This window comes from Setaria italica, chromosome V (assembly GCF_000263155.2).
Source record: "Setaria italica strain Yugu1 chromosome V, Setaria_italica_v2.0, whole genome shotgun sequence".
Lineage (NCBI taxonomy): Eukaryota > Viridiplantae > Streptophyta > Magnoliopsida > Poales > Poaceae > Setaria > Setaria italica.
Genome location: NC_028454.1, coordinates 34,529,115 through 34,547,560, shown reverse-complemented (window position 1 = coordinate 34,547,560; position 18,446 = coordinate 34,529,115). Strand labels below are relative to the sequence as shown.

The 18,446-nt window shown below is 45.8% G+C and overlaps 1 protein-coding gene across 1 annotated transcript; it reads right to left on the bottom strand.

The window, feature by feature from the left end:
* Positions 1-2,625: 2,625 nt before the first annotated feature.
* LOC101765163 (E3 ubiquitin-protein ligase At4g11680) lies at positions 2,626-4,705 on the bottom strand. Its single transcript, XM_014805168.2, has 3 exons — positions 4,091-4,705; positions 3,624-3,978; positions 2,626-3,181 (listed from the first exon to the last, which is right to left on the bottom strand). The coding sequence occupies exons 1-3, from the start codon at positions 4,531-4,533 to the stop codon at positions 3,038-3,040; spliced, it is 942 nt and encodes a 313-aa protein (XP_014660654.1). The 5' UTR covers positions 4,534-4,705; the 3' UTR covers positions 2,626-3,037.
* Positions 4,706-18,446: the final 13,741 nt, after the last annotated feature.

Here is an 18,446-nt window from a genome sequence, read left to right as displayed (position 1 = left end):
CTAATTAGTTCATGATTTGATAATATGGTGCTACAGTAAACATGTGCTAATAATGAATTAATTAGGCTTAATACATTCGTCTCGTGAATTAGTCTCCATCTGTGTAATTAGTTTTATAATTAGCTCATATTTAATCATCCTAATTAATATCCAAATATTCGATGTGACATGAATTTTAGTCCGGACTAAAAAACCAAACACCTATATAAAATTCTTCGGGAGACAGAAATAGGGACGACGAAGCCCTTTTGTCAACGTGTGATTTACTGCTTTGTTCATTGTTGACATGGAAACGGACTAGAACACCATGCAGGCAGCGTCGTATCCTGGTCCAAGGGGGCTCCGTTGGTCGTGGCCTCATGGGGCGGCCGGTCTCCCCGTAGTGGCAGCCGGCGGAATTGGAGCCTGCACGGCGGAGTAGAGGAGACAAGTAACCCGGGCGAAATGGGCAGTCGGGGAAGAAGGGAAACTGGCTCGCTGCCTTGCTGGATCAAGCAAATTGTCTGCTCGTATACAATGACCGAAAGAATTGGGCAGCAGCGAAGACCGAACGAACGGTGTCTATGCGAAGCTTCCACAGAATCACACAATTGGGCAGTCGGAGCAGTGAACTGCTCACCGGTTCTAAATTGTAGGTTTGTTTTGATTTTTCTAAATTCATATGTATTATTATGTACTTATACATACAATATATCTAGATGCATAATAATATTTATAAACTAAAAAATCTAGAATGACCTACAATTTGAAACGGATTGGAGCAGATGCGTCACACACACAGCCACACAGGGTCCCATCTTTGATGCAACATTTGGTCTACGTACGTATCGGTGTTTTATATCCAGCAACCTACCGAGGGGTATCCTGAGGTAGTAGATTGGTTAGTAGGGGATCGTCGGATCTGGAACTTGAAGGTAAAAGTGAGGATACAAGACACAAATTATACAGGTTCAGGTCGGCCAGAGTAGCATAATATCCTACATCTTGTTTGTGGTGTTGTATATTACGCCATGCGCTTGGGTGTTGTTTGGTATTGAGGATTTAGTCCTTTGTTGTGGTTCTGTCGATCTAGGGACCCCTACTCTCCTTTATATACTCCAGGTGGCGAGATTACTAGTCGGTTACAGGGAGAAGTTCTAGTAGAATTATATGGTATAAGTCCTAGTAGGATTACGGAGCAATCCTAGTAGGAGTCTGTCTTCTTACTTCCTTGCGGGACGTCACTAGCTAAAAGGTCTGAATACATATAGGCTTGTTCGGTCAGGCCGTACTCGACCCCAAAATTGGACCGTGCAAATAGAGAGGAACAAAGCTTGTTCGGCCAGGTCGTACTCGACCCCAAAATTGGACCGTGCAAATAGAGAGGAACAAGTCGTGGGCGCGCTTTAACCCAGCAGGCTGTACTTGCTCCTCCCCTCTCTGCAGGAAGATTTAACTATTTACCACACTTTTACGGATGGCACTCTTTCGTTTGCTACTTTTATGCGCGCCAACATAAAATTAGCAAACGAATGAGTGCCATCCGTAAAAGTGGCAAATAGTTAAATCTCCCCTCTCCGCACGGCCGAAAGCACAACAGGCTGAATGTTTTACCCGCAAAAAAGTCAAAAAAAAGTCACCCAGCAAAAAAGTCAAAAAAGCAGTTGAGAACTGGTGTTACATGGAAAAAAATAAACACCCGCACGGGCCATTCTGGTCGGAGGCGCACGCGATCAAAAAACTCTAAGAGCATGGTTGGATGCCTGCATTTCAGTCATCCAGGCCCATGGGGGGGTGTGCGTGATTGGTTGTCTAGACTAGGAGCGTGGCTAGGCTCTCGCCATCCGAAAGCTGTTCTTCGGCTAGGCCAGAATTTTTCCTCGTTTCCGCTTTAACCAGGCTCGCGCGGTGCGCTGGCGTGCACGTGAGCGACGCGAAGAGGAGAAAAACTGCTGGGCACGCTAGTAAGGCCTCCGCATCTCGAGAGCCTGGCCAACGGGAGGCTCCGGCCGACAGCAAACCAATCAAGCCGCGGTGCGTCCCTGGAAGGGAACGGAAACAGCACAATTGGGTCTTTTGGATACCTATTGGGCTTTATAGTTCACACGTTTAAACAACTTCCGGTAGACGTACAGGGACGCCCGTTTATTTTCGTTTGCTCGGTCCGATTTACGGCCTGTCCCAAGCCCTCCTAATATATTCAACTCTTAGTTTGCTGCTTGTGCCAGCCCATGACGTAATGTAAAGCTTTATAAAAATGAAAAAATTCTAAACCTTTCTAATGGTACATGGGCCAAATTGTTGCAACAAAACTGGGGAACAAACAGAGTGCAGCATTGCAGCAGCCCAGGAGTCTTGAGTGCCTGCCTACCTCTGTTGACTGCTGTCGCCTGCCTGCCAGTCCGGCTCCGTGTAGTATATAATAGAGACGGAAGGCACCAGCTGGACTGGGCCGGAAAACACAACTGTTTCCTCGATAGCCTCAAGAAGAAAGCCGACGGTGAGGAGAGGAAACGAGCAACGTTCCAGTCCGAACCAAATGACATTTTGGACATCTGATTTGACCTACAATTAGATACTTCTTGAAACGTCAACTACATCTAACAGGGGGTAGTAGTAAACACTAAACACATCGAATTGTATAAATCGGAACAAAGAGAAGAACTTGGTGTTTTCATTTGATCTCTACGCCAAATATTTGTATCCAGTTTTCTGTGGAGCAAAGGCAGGCACAACAAATTACACACACAAACGAGCCTTCTTTCTTTTCTTCACACATTTTCCACCTTTCCTAGACCAAGTATATATCACGCCCTTTTCAGCTACCTGCTGCAAGTGCAAGTGTCCCAATCGCCTGTCAGCATCTAGGTCAGTACAGGACCTTCGAAACCCCTGAGAGAGAGGTACGACGCACGCATCGCCGTGTCGGCCGGAGGTCGCAGTACATGCGGGTGGCGCGGCGCGTCCGGCCAATCTCCCTGTCTTAGGGTGCAAGCCCCGCTGATCGGCGGGCGCGGTCAGAGAATGTATATATCTGTAGGAGTGGAGTCGGCATCAATCACTTGAGCTCTTGCTTGCATAGAGGGCAAGAGGAGATGATCCTGAGCCACCTGTCCACGCACTTGAGGTGGAACATGTGCGTGCACGGCAGCTGCCGCACCTCCTCCTTCTCCCTGTACTGCGCCAGGCAGATGCAGCACTCCTGCGGTTTTTGCAGTTCCATCAGAAACAAGTTTGCTTGAACATAACAATGAGCAAGATATAACAAGCTATGAAGCTAAGGATGGGTCCATGCTTGCTCGTTCGGTTGGTGATATAGCAGGAAAAAAGGTGCTTATAATTGGCAGGATCCAAAAAGGCAAGGTTAGGACTCCTTATCTTTAGTATCATCCAAAAAGGGAGCATGTTCTCTATAGTTTCGTACGCACGTTTTGTCACTTTTGCGATATCCTATTCCGGCCTGCAGCTGACTTTAATTACCAATCATTTGTTTGCGATATCCTTTACCGATCCAGGAGTACTCCGTAACTCCGTTTCCTACCTCACCACGCTAGAAATGCTGTAATTTTTGCTACAAGTCTACAACTAACTTGGTCTGCAAATGTATGCAACATCATGAGCGAAAGAGAGATCGATTTACTCACTTGGTCGTCGTGGTCTCGATCCCTCGGCACATCCGGCTCCTTGAACCGCCACCGCGGCAGCGCGGCGAGCTGCTCGTCGGAGGCGCCCCGGCCGACGGAGGCCGAGTTCATGTTGTATCCGAGCGCGTAGCCGACCATGGGCACGAAGCAGCAGAGCAGGAGGAAAAGGAGGAAGGGGAGCGAGTAGACGACGGCGTTCCAGGCGAGCAGGCCGATGCAGAGCGCGTACAGCCTCGGCGCGCGGTGGAACGACCCCAGCCGCGCGTCGAACACCCACACGTTGCCCATCACGAACCACATCGCGAAGAACAGCTCCAGGAACGCCCGCGCCTTGTTCATCAGGAACGAGCTGTTCCTGCATTCGATTCAATTCGCCAGAGAATCCCATTACATATATTTCCATCAAGAAATTTCACGTTGGTACGAACACAGATGAATGTATTAAGACGCTAATAAGTTCGCCGTACCTTAGAGCATCGTTGGCGGCGTGCATCTCGAGGTCGTCCGACATCGCGTCGCCGCGGCCGCCGGCGGAGGAATGCCGGTGGCGCCAATAGAGGAGCGGGAGGCTGAGCACGTTGCCGACGTTGTACGCGGCGACCCAGAGGCGGAGCGGCCACGCGGGGCGCTCCCTGGGTGAGGTGGCGACGACGGCGGTGGTCAGGACCATCTGCGCGACGATGACGCCGAGCTCGAGCGCGAGCCAGCCGGGCGAGTTGAAGGGGTTGGAGCCCAGGTCGGACCTGGGCCCGTTCTGGTACTGGTACACCCGGCGCAGGAAGATGAACCACCGCGCCCTCGACATGCGCGCCACCGCGCGCATCGTGAACGCGGACACCCGGCCGCCGCCGCGGCCTCCCGGCGCCGCCATTGCCGTCGCCGACGAAGAGGAAGAGGAAGGCGGCCGCATTGCTGCTCTGGCGCGACGATGCCGGAGGAGGGCGGAGGGGGCATTGGCATGGCGCGCTTGTTTTCTCCGGGAAGGATAAATGGTGGGAGGGGCGGAGGGCGGGCGGGTTGGGTTCGGGATGGCGACCAATAATCTAACGGCTTTGCTTTGGCGCCAAGAGTGGAGGAGGAGGTGCGTGGAGGACTGGAGGATACAAACGGTTGGCCTAACCGTCTCCTTCCTCGCTCGCGCCATGCTTCCTTCCTCCTGGCTCTTTCCGCTCTTGCAGCCTCGGCTTGTGCTTGGTTTTGTTTAGGTGGGAAGCAACATGGGCGGTCCGGGTCATGGCGAGCAGATGGCCTGAATTAGTGGTTTTCTTGCACGTTCAGATTACGTCCCTACGCTTTACATACGATATTTAGCTGTTAGTATTAGGTTTCTTAAACATTCAGGTTACCAATCTTCTGGTCTGCTCGTTACTGGATTGGCAATTATTCCAGCACGTGATAATTCCAGTGCCACATTGGTGTTTAGAGCGAAGAGGGTTTTTTTTTTCCTGATTCCTAGGGGGTGTTTGTTCTTTAGGAGCTCCTAAAATTCCTGTCACATTGAATATTTAGATACTAATTAGAAGTATTAAACAAACACTAATTACAAAACCAATTGTACAGATGGAGGCTAATTTGCGAGACGAATCTATTAAGCCTAATTAGTCCATGATTTGACAAGGTGATGCTATAGTAAACATATGCTAATAATGGATTAATCAGGCTTAATAGATTCATCTCACAAATTAGCCTTCATCTGTGTAATTAGTTTTATAATTAGCTCATATTTAATCTCCTAATTAATCTTCGAATATTCGATGTGACATAAATTTTTAGTCCAGCCAAACACCCTGATATTGTGTCAGCCTGTCAGGCAATCGGTGTGACTGAAGGATGGTGGCAGGGGTCATCAGAGATGGTAAAGTCTCACCATGGAACTGACAAAGAGCATATGGCACCCGCCACGAGAATGGATCCATGGAGCTATCGTCAGTGGGGAGCCAGAGCTCTTGTATATAGGTTGCACGTCTCTGTAGATGCGGTACTCAACTACCACGGCCTCATTACTCTGGTCTGTTCCTTTTGGTTGTGAAAGTCTGCCTCTAACACGACACTAGTTTCCTAGCCTTTCTGGAATTTTCAACAGAAGAATCGTCAGGTTTCAGGACAATCTTAAGGACGCCAAATGCTTGTGCAACATCTACGTGTATATGGACGGTGATATCTGTATCTGCACACCTGCCCTGCGTACTTGTGCAGGCATTCCGTTTGGTGATCTGCTCTGTTTTCGCCGTGCGGCACGACGGGCAGTCCAGTCCTGTCGTGCGTGAGAGGGTTGATCTGAAAGTCAACTTTTACGCTAAGGCAAGGCCTATTATGTCTGGTAACACCAGCTGCGATGGGTCAGAGCCCAACCGATCCACCAAGAAAAAAACAATCACCGTGATCCAATGGTCCAGCCCATAAAATCTTGGCGTTTTTCTGGTGGTATGATATGGCCCGGATAGAGTATGTTTTCCGGCTCAACCTTAGGCCCAACCCATTTCTGGAGTTGCGCCCACACCGAAAGTGGTTTGTCAGGCAAAACGTCTAGCCCAGCTCAACCATCTTTCTTTGGCAGCGGGTCTAAATGGGCCATCGTGCTGCTGCTTCTCCTTTCTCTCCCACTGCTTATCATCCCAGTGTCTTTTCGTCTTTGTTCTTTTTTATTTTTTCGCGGCCAATTTTCCTTTTTTTTAAACGCCCATTTTCCATTTTTACTCTGATAACCTCATACTATTTTATAACGCACATGAACTCGTCTGCATCCGTGCCCACTGGCATTCCCACTCGACGGGTCGTGTCAGATTTACAGATGTGCAGCCACGAAAGCCTAGCCTGACAGCGAGATGGCATGGCCGCAAATCTCCACCTGTTGAAATGCCGAGCCAGGATGATCCCAGCGACGTTGATTGTTCAGCGAGGCAGCAGAGGGAAGAAGGGAGGGCAAAACTCAAAAGCGGCACAGCCTACTCTCATGGACAGGGGAACATACTCTAGGCGGGGGGAAAACGACCCCGCACGAACAGGTTGACATGCGCTGCAAATGCAACTGCATGGAGAGAGGGAAAAAAAAAAGGGAGAGATTTTGCTGGATGCATCTTGTAAAAGAGGAGCTGGGATCGTCAGTAGCGTGGACGCTTGGCGATAGCCTTTCCAGCTTTCAGTATAGCTGACAAGGGCCAGATCGTGCTTGAGAATATATTTACTTTTGCTTCGAGACTTATCCACGTGGACTATTGGCTATAGCATGTACTAAACAACGAACGGTGTGGTAATAATTCCCACCCAAATCATAGATTTAATCAATTGAGGCTCATCAGAAACGTGCTCTGTTTCATAATACAGGTGATTATATAGTACTAGTTTTTTTTATGCCAGGAACAATATTAGCATATATTGTTAATTTTACTGGGTCTCAATTATGACCACGTAGAAAAAGGGACTAGTGTGCTAGTGCAGTGCTAACAGTTGAGATATCACCATGTCAGCTATCACCGCTACGGCGCTGTAACTAAGCTGTGCCGCAAAAATATATATTCTAGAAAAAGCTAGGCATGTCTCATCTTTCAACGGCGATTGGCCGATCGATGGAGACCACGACGAGACGGACACTAACACGATCGAGGGGGTCCAAAGAAATCCAAGTGGCCACTAGCCGGTAGCCACCACGTACAGCACCTTTTGCATGTATGTGCATGGCTACTTCCGAGTTCCGGTCCGCGTTTGCCCGCCCCGTGCCAGATCATCGTCGACAGGTTATTTCCGAAACCGCACTTAATTAGCGTGACACCCAAGTCAATGATGCACACATGGCCCTGATTACGATCTGCAAACCAATGCGATTATCAGAGGATTAATTGATTAGGGCCGTGTGTATAGATAGCTCCCCCATTTTTCTTGGATTCGGATCCCATCCGACGCCGATCGATCCGTCCAAGGCGAACGCTGTCGGCTGATAATCCGTCCAAGGCGAACGCTCCTGTTCTTCCAAACAGTAAGGTGACCTCGCATGGAGAGTTGGAGACTCGGCTCGTACGTACCAATCGTACGGAGACTCCCTTGTTCCGTTCTTCGATGTCGCAAAGGTTGTGTAGCTCATCACTGTGAGTGTATGTTTATTTCGTCACTGTAACAAAGCTTATTGCGCGTCGAGCCTGTAGTAGAGTAGTGTGATCGCACAAGCCTGATTCGCGAAACCCGCCACCCGTGCAGTACGGCTTTGGAGCCTCGTGCCGACACTCCCGTTACGACCCCGGAGGTCAACCTCGTCGGCTTTGGGCCGGCGCCCGGCGGGGGACAGGAAGACACGATCGAGAACGAGGTAACGAGCCGAATTCGTGTGATCGCGGGCTGGCATTGAAGGGCGGAAGCCGGAAGCCGCAGGTGCGTGGGCCGTGCCAGCAGCAGGGGCGCTATGCGGTTCCGTCTGGACCTTCAGGCGTCGCGCTCGGCGAGCTGTTGGTCGTTGGATCCCGACCGCAGGCAACGTCGCGCGCGAGCGATGGTTCTCGGTGTGAAGACTGAAGTGACCAGAGCAGGTGCTGCCCCCGAGAGCGAGTAGAGCCGGTAGCACAGGAAGCGGATTGCCGGAACCGCACGAGCTGGGAATCCGGGATCCCGCCAGGCAGGGGATCCATCGTCGGCGGCAGTTTGTGCTTTCGGCTGGCTGGTGTTCGTTCTAAGCAACAACTAGAATACCGCGTGATGGTGCGCTGTTGTTTTTCGCGCTATTTTTTTCTTCTTCTATATGTTTCGATCATTCGCGCTTCCATCCTTCCCGCACCTGTACGCGCGGGTGCGATCAACCGATGCTGGATGCTCCGTGACGCCACTGACGCGTTGACGTCTGCACCCGTACGTCCGGCTGTACCACTCCGAGAGTGTCATGTGGAACACTAGCAGTATAGTGGCAGAGAGTTGTTGGACGCAAGTGTCACCTGGACTGTTTCGCCTTGAATATAATCCAAATTGGATCGGAACACGGCCCAATTTCTGTTTCTGACAGGAAAAACGATCCATTTCAGCGTGACAGAAAGGAAGAAATATGAACGGAAATTGTTCTAGCTTCAGTTGCAGAATATCCTCCGGTCCGCTAACTTAAAAGAAGCTCCTCCTTCCGAGCTCCGGTGTTTACTCTTTGGTTAAAAAGAGACTGCTATTCTAGTTTATCCTGGCCAAATTAGGGGGTGTTTGGATGGGGGTACTAAACTTTAGGAGGGGTCACATCGGATGTTCGGATGCTAATTAGGAGGACTAAACATGAGCTAATTATAAAACTAACTGCAGAACCCCTATACTAATTCGCGAGATGAATCTATTAAGCCTAATTAATCTATCATTAGCAAATGGTTACTGTAGCACCACATTGTCAAATCATGGACTAATTAGGCTTAATAGATTCGTCTCACGAATTAGACTCTATCTGTGTAATTAGTTTTGTAATTAGACTATATTTAATACTCCTAATTAGTATCCAAACATCCGATGTGACGGGTACTAAAATTTATGGGGGTGTATCCAAACACCCCCTTAGGTGCGGCAAAAGTGGGCTACGGAAAAAAGGGGGCTCTGCGCGTACCGATCTTGCCTTGATCATCGAAGCAGGTGGCATGCAGAGATTCTACTGCCACCATGCGGTGCTGTTGGTTCCCTAGTCATTGTACTTTGCAGATTTCAGCGACGTAATAATGCCTCGGTTGACATGACTGGATCTTGTAACTGGGGATGGCAAGGCAACTTTTGATCATACACAAAAAGAAAGTCGTGTCAGTTGTAAAATCAGGAGGAGGAGCCAAAGGAAGCAAGGGGACCCAGGCACTGGAGGGGCTGACCCATGCAAGAAAGAAATGTAGCTAGCAAGGATCATGACAGAGGAGCAGAGCAATGTGTGGCATAGTACTGCCTCTGGCGTTGTCGGTCTGCTGCAAAACAGTACGCCGCAAGGCGGATGACGAATGTGCAGCAGACAAGGGAACTCATGCACATCATGTCGCCTTTTCTCGTGTGTTGCGTGGTAGCTGCTTCCTGTTGCCAACGCTGGGCTCAATGATACTACAGTATTATTGGCTGTGGCAAAGAGAGCTCGCTTCACTTATTCCCCAATGATCTTACACATGGTCAGATACATCAGATATTCGCCCCGCCCTTCAAGCTTCACAGACAAATACAAAGCTGCTTCCCAGCCCAGGTGCGTTATTTCTTATTCCCACACGGGAAACAAACTCTGATTGACCAAATTATGGCCGTTTCTTAAGCATTTTGTGCCACGCATGCCGATGTACGGCCGTCCAACTTGCTTTCGCCGCAAGATTTTCTAAGATGCATGCGTCCGCGATGCAGTACTAACTAGTATACTGAAAGGCACACAATGTAGTTGGTGGTACGATGATTATTGTGTCAGCGAATTCAAAGACTAGTAAATTTCACAACTCTATCAGACCGCATGATCAGTCACTAGAACGATAGGTCAGTAAGATCAGAAAGCAATGCTGCATCGGCAGTTGAGCACCCGATGTTCATCGACCCCGTTGCTTGGCCGAATGGTTGCTGATTTCAATCCTAGCATGGATAAGAACGCGGGGGCGATCTAACAAACTTTCTCTGAGGAAAACGAAAACCCAACAAACTGCACGTATGTACAGGAGCCTGAATCGAAATAGCAGCATCACATCACAGTTGATTTTCTGTACTCCAAAGTGTCCTAAAAATTAAAAGAGATTTTCTGTACTCCAAAGTCCAAACCAAACACCACACTCTTCTTGCAGCATTGGACATTGGTTATATTGCTCGGTCCTGTTCATTAACCTCCATGGCTGTAGGAGCTTGCTGCTGCTAGAATGCTAGACGAATAATAGCCACCATTAGCTAGCGCATTAGCCCATATCTCTCATCAACATCGTGCCGTGCATATTGAGAGCAAGAAAGAGACGAAGGAAGATGAACATTTTACTACTACCACTATAGGCCAATTCCCTCTTTTTTTTTAAAAAAAAAGAGAAAGGGTCCCTAATGCGAAAAGGCAGCGCCTGAATTAGGTGGGGTGGGGGGAATTAATTAGTGCACGGTTTGGTTGGCAACTTTGCATGGCTTGAGGAGGCGGGCGCTTTTCCGTTGTGGCGTGGGCGAGCAAACGGCTCAATCATGCAGGTTACTCATGCAAGGCAAGTGCACGTCACGCCATCTTTTGTTGACGGCGACGGCCTCTAACACCCCCTCCTCGTCGCCGCAGTTGCAGCGGAAGCTACTACTGGAAATACGAGCATTCTCTCGATCTTATTACCGGTTGCATTATCACCTCAATAGAGCACCTCGCCCACCAACCCCTCCCTATCTATGGGCTCCTCGCGCCCTCCTGCGCCGCGCGGGAGATCGATCGATCGAGGAGGCCGGCCGGCCGGTGGCGATCCCGTCGCGATGAATAAACTAGCTAGCAACGTAACGTAACGTGTGGCTGCGACGGCCCGTGCGTGCGTGCGTAATCTGATGTGTAATGCGACCACTGAGCTGCGTCGCTTTGGGCTTGCATAACTTCAAAGAGGAGCCACAATGATGCTAACCGGCCGGGCCCTCGCTCCCTAGCTTCTTACTACTCCCAGGCCTGTAGATATGTCCCCTTTTCTCTACAGTTCTCCTCTTGTTTTATTTTAGAAAATGGAAGTAATTCTGCGCTGCTCTTACTTTAATTTCTAGAGGACTAGAGGAGGCATGTCAGGATCAAGAATCAAGCAATGAGAGAATCAGGATCCTTTTTACTTTGCCCACAACAGAGACACGCACTCGTCATGGTAAATCATTGCTTCGTTATTATTTGTGTGTGTGTGTGTAGGGGGGGGGGGGGGGGGGGGGAGGGAGAGGGGGGGATTCTCTCATGTCATGCATGCACTCACGCACGATATGATTCACCCCCTACCACGTACGTGCTCGTAGTGGTGCAAGTTGCAGACGTGATAGTAGCTCTGAAGTTGCCACTGATCCCATGGTGTTCGTTTCTTTCCTTTCTCTGTCGACTACGTGTCTGAAGTCCGAAGGAGAATCAACGTCAGATACCAGACGTACCATTACGGCATGCTGGACGTAGCAGTTGTGTCCGGCCGGCTAGCTACCAGCTCGGTACTAAAACTGGAGTTCCCTTGAAGAAATAAACTGATACACAAAAAGGGAGAGGGGGACACGAGCCCATACACAAGTTGCACTGTATCGAACGCATTATTATACATGTTCTTGTCGCCTTTTTTTCCCCTGTGCTTTTTTTCCTTGTGGGTGAAAGTGGCCGGCTTGTCTTTTAACCACTGTTGCGAGCGGCTACCTCGAGTGAAAGGGAAAACTTAGCTGCCTGCCATGGTCAGAGGTAACTTCTTTGGCGGAAGAATTGGAGAGAAAGCATTCTTCCAAACGGTACATGCGGACAAGCCCCCAATTCGGCAACATGTTTACTGATATGATATGCCTTGAGTTTCACTCATGCAGCAGGTTTGTTTACCTGGCAAAATATCAATTATTGGTGAATGCTTTGGCACTTCCGCGCGCATCTCTATACTAAAGTCAAATTCTCAACGGAACCCATGGAAGAAATTGTCACTAATAATCATCGACCTGACAAGTACCATTGTACCATTAACCTCATTCATCCAAACCACCCCCTCTGAATTGAGGGGGGACAAGCATAAGATCCATGGTTGTATTGTATATCCTTTGCCAACTCCAGCATGTGTTTTGCTCAAATCTCCTAAGAAACAGGTCACCTGTCTAAGTGAGTGAATGCATGGGTACTTCATTGTCCATGCATTCAGTTGCAGCAGAGCTGAGACAGAGCACAATGCAAGTGCAGAACCGTTAGGGCCTCTAGCTAGGGGAGGGGGAGTACCACTGTACCAGTACCTAGCTAGGTCCCCCAACTGAAATCTAACAATGTGGAGATGTACAGCAGCAGGCTGGAGACGCTAAGCGCGACCCTGATAGGCCACCAAACGCCCACACACGGCCGTGCTTCCTAGCTCGGGTGGTCTCCGTGCTACGCTAACCTGCATGCTTTCTCCAACGCACGCTAGCCTTCCCCTCGCCACATCATTGTCGACGATCCCTTGCGGTTGCAGGCCTCCTCGGCAACTCACACACACTCTCTCTCTCCTCTCCCTCTCTCTCTTGGCATACAATACTATACTGGTGGTTGCCATCATGTGGCACTAGTCTTCAAGTTACACTAACGAGGGGTACTAGTACTAATCCCGGTACTCAACAGCTTAAACAAGTAGCTACAGTTCGGTCGTCGTGTGTTTCCCCTCGTGACAATACACTATTTTGCCAAGAACAAGAAACAATAATAGTGTCGCCTGCTCATAAGGGAAAAGAAAAGAACTCTACCCTGCACGACACGAGTTGAGTTTCTTGCACTCACTGATTAAAGAACAGGAAAACCACCAGAACCAAAAAAGTTGGCATACACGAGCTCCATCATGCATGCTGCTACCTTTAATCTGGCGCTTTGTTTTTCTGGCGTGCGAGCCAAGTGCGGATTCTCTCCTGCATGATCATGCGGCTTTGTTGCTGTATGATCGACCAGGGCCCTCGCTTTTAGTGTGCTGAACGCTGAATGATTGCGCAATTGGTCAATCGCCGGCGTCCTCAAGGCAACAATATCGATTCGTAGAACTGAACATCTGTAACGCACTTTTCCTTTCTAGCTATAGTCGTCGTACGATTATTGTCAGGTGCGTGCGTATGAACTGCTAGCTGCTTGTTTTGCAGTGATGTGGAGTATCTTGCTGGGACCCTCCGGTTGATTATTTGATTCTGTCGCCAGCATCGATCGATCCCTTTAAGCTTTGCTGGCAGCTGATGAGACCGAAGCGGTTATTATGTGATTTCCCACCTAGATTTCAGAGGTAACTTTCAGACTTTTGACAATGTTTCTAGATCGGGTACGTAGGTTACACCATGTTGTTGATGCTGCTACGTACATTTACAAAAAAAAATATACCTATTCTGTACAGTGATCACTCAAAATTCCCCTGCTGCTTCCATTCTCTTTCCTTGACGTCTTAAAATGTCTGCGATGATTCCTTTTTTACATTGCTTTTAACATCAAAATGGATTAGTAGTTTCTTGTATGAAAATATTGGTTTATGTTAAATGGAAAGAATTTTAGTATATTTTGATTGTTTTTTACATTAGGAACATTTATGAGGATTTCCTAACACACACACACCAGTATATCAAACTGTGCTCCCATATAGACTAATAATTTTGACAGTCACGAGTACTAGAAATTCATGAAACAATTAAGGTCACAGTTAATAATCAAAATTGTTTACCTTGTACTTTCTCTCATTTGTTAAAAATTCGAACATAATACTCATCGCAACTAGTCTTCATACCCTTTAGTTAGTAACGGCTCTCTGCATCTTTTTATCCATTTTTTTCACTTTGCACCGCACATTGATATAAATTTAATTGATATTATGTTTGATATATATTTAATTGGACCCTTAGTTTCAGCTATTTGTTTAGCATGTAAATCACTAAAATCAGCACTCTCAATCTCTCATCGCTTCCTCCATAAATATATGCATGGTCCACATAGTGACACATCATGTATATACACCTTAAGTTAGTATTTTCTATATTAGGAATAGCAGAAAAAGCTAATCTAGAATTATATATTAGTGTTCTTGGGAATTTTTTAATAACATTATGTTAGTAATTTAGGGCATGTTTGTTTGAGCTGCAGCTTGAGCTGTTCTGAAAAGTTGTTGCTGGCGTTTTGGTTCTGAAAAGCCAACACTAGTTTTTAGAAGATGTGTTTAGTTTTCTGAGCGCAAAAAGCTACGCAAAGCTCAAAAAATTGAGGTTTCCACCTTTCCATATAAACTCAGTTTTTCTGGGCTTCTAGCTTCTCGAAAGCTGCACGAGAAGTTCGTTGTTTATTTGAGCTTCTAACTTTTCACACTGAGAAGCTGCCAGGAAGTTCAAACAAACAGGCTCTTAGATTTAGACCTAGGGGTTACTTTATGCTACTTTTAATAGTGGCATATGTGGGTGATTTAGATACAAATTTAGAGAGTTACTTTTTAATGGTACAAGTGGGTAGTTTAGATGAAGATGGTTATTTTTAGGTTATTTTCCATAATGACAGAGGTGGTATTTTAAATCTGAGAGGCTCCTTTTGAAGCCTCAAGGTGAAGCCACCTAGAATTCCTAGGTGGACACTCTATAAAAAGAGAGAAATCCTATAAATTCTCACAAAAAAGCAAAACATCCGACCATCAATCGATAGATTCAAATCATCATAGCCATTGGATCTATTATGTTTTCTAAAAAATTACCCACCTATGCCATTATGAAAATAGCATAAAGTAATCCCCTAAATCTATATATAAATTACCCACCTCTACCATTATATAAAATAAACTAAAGTAACCCCTAATCTTCATCAAAATTACACACTTATGCCATTATAAACAATATTTAAAATATCCTCCTAATTTGCAATTGAATCGCCTACCACTATTACTTAAAAATACTTAAATTAACCCCTTAAATCGCCTACCACTACCTATCCGTCGTCCTTGCCTAGAAATGAGAAACCAGGAGTAGAAGCAGCAGTCGTTGATTCAGACAAATTTTCTACGGCTCGTATATAATCACTATTGACATGAAGTACAAGAATATGATGATAATGTACTACAAGGCATGTATTAGCCACACATACTATTATTAAAAATAACATGAGGTAACCCTACGTTTGAAGCAAATAACCTTAATTAAAAATATACAATAATATATGATTCTAAATCGTCTATATCTTGTACTATTGGTATATGATATAATAATTAAGTTCTATATGCATGATGTGTGTCACCATTTATAAGGATATAAAGTGATGGGATTATAAATTTCTATGCTAAAACTGTATTTCAAACTTAGGGTTCATTAAACAAATTCAAGCGCATACCTGCGATCCAAAGTGAAAAGTTAAAGATTATAAATGTGGATGAAAATATTATAGAGTAATTACTAACTAAAATCTATCACAATTGGATGAAGATATTAAGTATATATCTACATAAGTATTGTGTTCGAATATTTAACAAACGAGAGGTAGCTTATGGTAATAGTTTTGTAGCAATACAGTCTTATTATTTTTTTCCATTAGAGACTCCACATTAGTTCCCACAAGACAAGCTAGAAAAAAAAGAGAAATTCTCATAAAAATTAAAAACATCAAACACCAATCCTGTAAACTCTAATAATCATAGCCATTGATCTATTATATTTTCTAAAAAGTTACCCACCATTGTCATTGTGAAAATATTCAAAAATAAGATCTAAACCTATATCTAAATTACCGAGCTCAGCTATTATTAAACATAATCTAAAGTAATTTTTATCTATGTTACCCACGTATGTCATTATTAAAAATAACCTAAAGTAAACACTTAAATCTTAATCTAATTATCTTCATGTGCATCATACGTAAATGTCAAAAAGTAAACTAATATATGATTCTAAATTACCTATTTATGTCATTGTTAATATAAAAATATGCCACCATTTAGACTATTTATACATGTATGTGGGGAATCGATGAAAAATATTGATTTGTATTCTAAACATAATCTATGGAAGATTGGAGGTGTGATACAAAATGGAAAAAGTATGAATATGAATGAAAAAGTGCATAGAGCAATTATTAATTAAAAATCAATCACAACTGGACAAAGATAGGTACATATTTATATAAGTATTATGTTGAAGTATTGGGAAAATAAGAGAGTAATAGGTAAACAATTTTGATTATTAGCTAAGAGTTTAATTTCTAAATAATTTTCAAATACAATAGTTTCTAAAAATATTAGCTCGTGCGGGAGCATGGGTTGATGGACTAGTATAAATTAATTTAGAGGACTACTTAAACTATTTTCATAATGATGGATCTGGCTAGTTTTTTTTAGAAAACATAAGAGATCCATGCATACAATGGTTATAGTTTACCGATTTGATTACCACATGTTTCAGATTTTTTATGAAAAATTTAAGATTTATCTTTTTTTCTAGTGTGTCTTGTGAGCCTCCAATTAATAATAGTATGATGTATAAACCAAATTAATCACATGATATTCATGACAGGTCCACGAACTGCATTAGCAAATATGAATTGATAGACATTCATCAGGAACATTGGAAAATTCATGATAGATTTTTTTTTTGAATTCCCGACGATGTTGGCAACAGACACTCGGGCAGAATATGGGCTTCTAGAAGCTCTCCGTGCGTGTAGAGACTACATAAGTAGGATCAAACCTCTAGGTAAAAGGATCAAGCAAATGCAGAAGGCCAAGATGTTTCAATGGTTTCTTGTCCGTAACATCCTGTGTCTTCATTTGATTTTCTTGTAGTAGTTTTGAACAATTCCCTTTTGGCATTTACTCTTCCAAGTCCATCACTTTACATCAATGAGATAATATTCTTGTATAGTAGTAAATTTTGTGCATAGTAGCCAAATATGCGCTCCGGAGGTCACTTCGGTCCCTAAAGTATCAAATAAGCCACCTCTTGAGTTTCTTATGGATCAAATTGGTCCCTAGCTAGTAGGCTGACGTGGCATGTCATGTGCTCTTGCCAAGTCATCGTTGGGCACCCTTTTGATGAGTCGTCATAGCATAATTGTCTCTTTTACTCCGTTTAGTTCACCATGTCTATTACATTGGTTGTACATGGTTGTGTACAAGGTTTTTGTGATACAAGGTTTTTGTGACGAGGCCACAAAATCATTGCATCATCTTGTTTCCTATGTACACCTAGCTCTAGTTTTTGTTGAACCTTAATTAGGTGCCATGTCTAACATATGGCATTTGATCAATTTCATTTTGAAAAGAAAAAACTAACCAAGGCATGGTACAGCCTATTATGCCGAGACTTTTTTTAAAAAAAAATTCTTGAGCAAGCTCAGTCTGATATTTTTTTAATTATCAAATCCACATCAGGTACCACTTTTTGGACAAACTAAGAAGTAAATAGGACAATTAATTATAACATGTCAACTCATTGACCTCGTGGCATTTTCTTTCTTTCTTTTTACTGAGCTTCCAGTCCAGACAGATTTCGACCAAACACGGTAGCCAGTCTTAAACAAAACGCTAAGAAATCCAACACTACCAGACACTGTACAAACCGACACCATTTTCCTGCGGCTTCCTCCATCTCGCTGGCCCGTTTCCCACGCCCGGGCGTCCGCGGACCGACGCTGGACGCCCGAAGGCAGGGCTGTGGACCTGTCGGCGGCTGCACCGCACATTATCGGCATCCGGATCGGATCGTGGAGACAGTGATCTCCGTTAACCCCTTCCACCGGGGAAAACGATAAACAGCGCTGCTTTTACACGGCCGAGGACGACCCCGGCCGGCCAGTTCGACTCCAATCGACCAGGATGGGACGCGACAGTCGGCAGCACAACACCCAGCTGAGGTGGTGGCCCTGCTTGGTACGATCACCGGCGACTAAACGACCGAGCACGATTAATAAGGTCGGGGGCATCGAGCATGACCTCACCGCAGGCATCGTAAGCGCGGCTCGAGTCGACGGACGTGGCAGCCGGATTAGTTGTTAGTACTCGATCGCTGGTGGTTACTGGCGAGTAGTAGTGGCGAGATCGATGGAACGGGCGCGTAGTACAGGTGCTGCGTTTTTCCTTCGCGCCCGGGTTTAATGGTGGTGGTACGGTGTGTCACATAAACCGTGTGCCGTGACGGCAAAAATCTTGGCCATATCTCCAACTAACCCGGCTTTTCCCTCTGTCTTTTCCCGTCCCCTGTCGGTGTGGCCCGCGACGCGCGACACCACAGCCG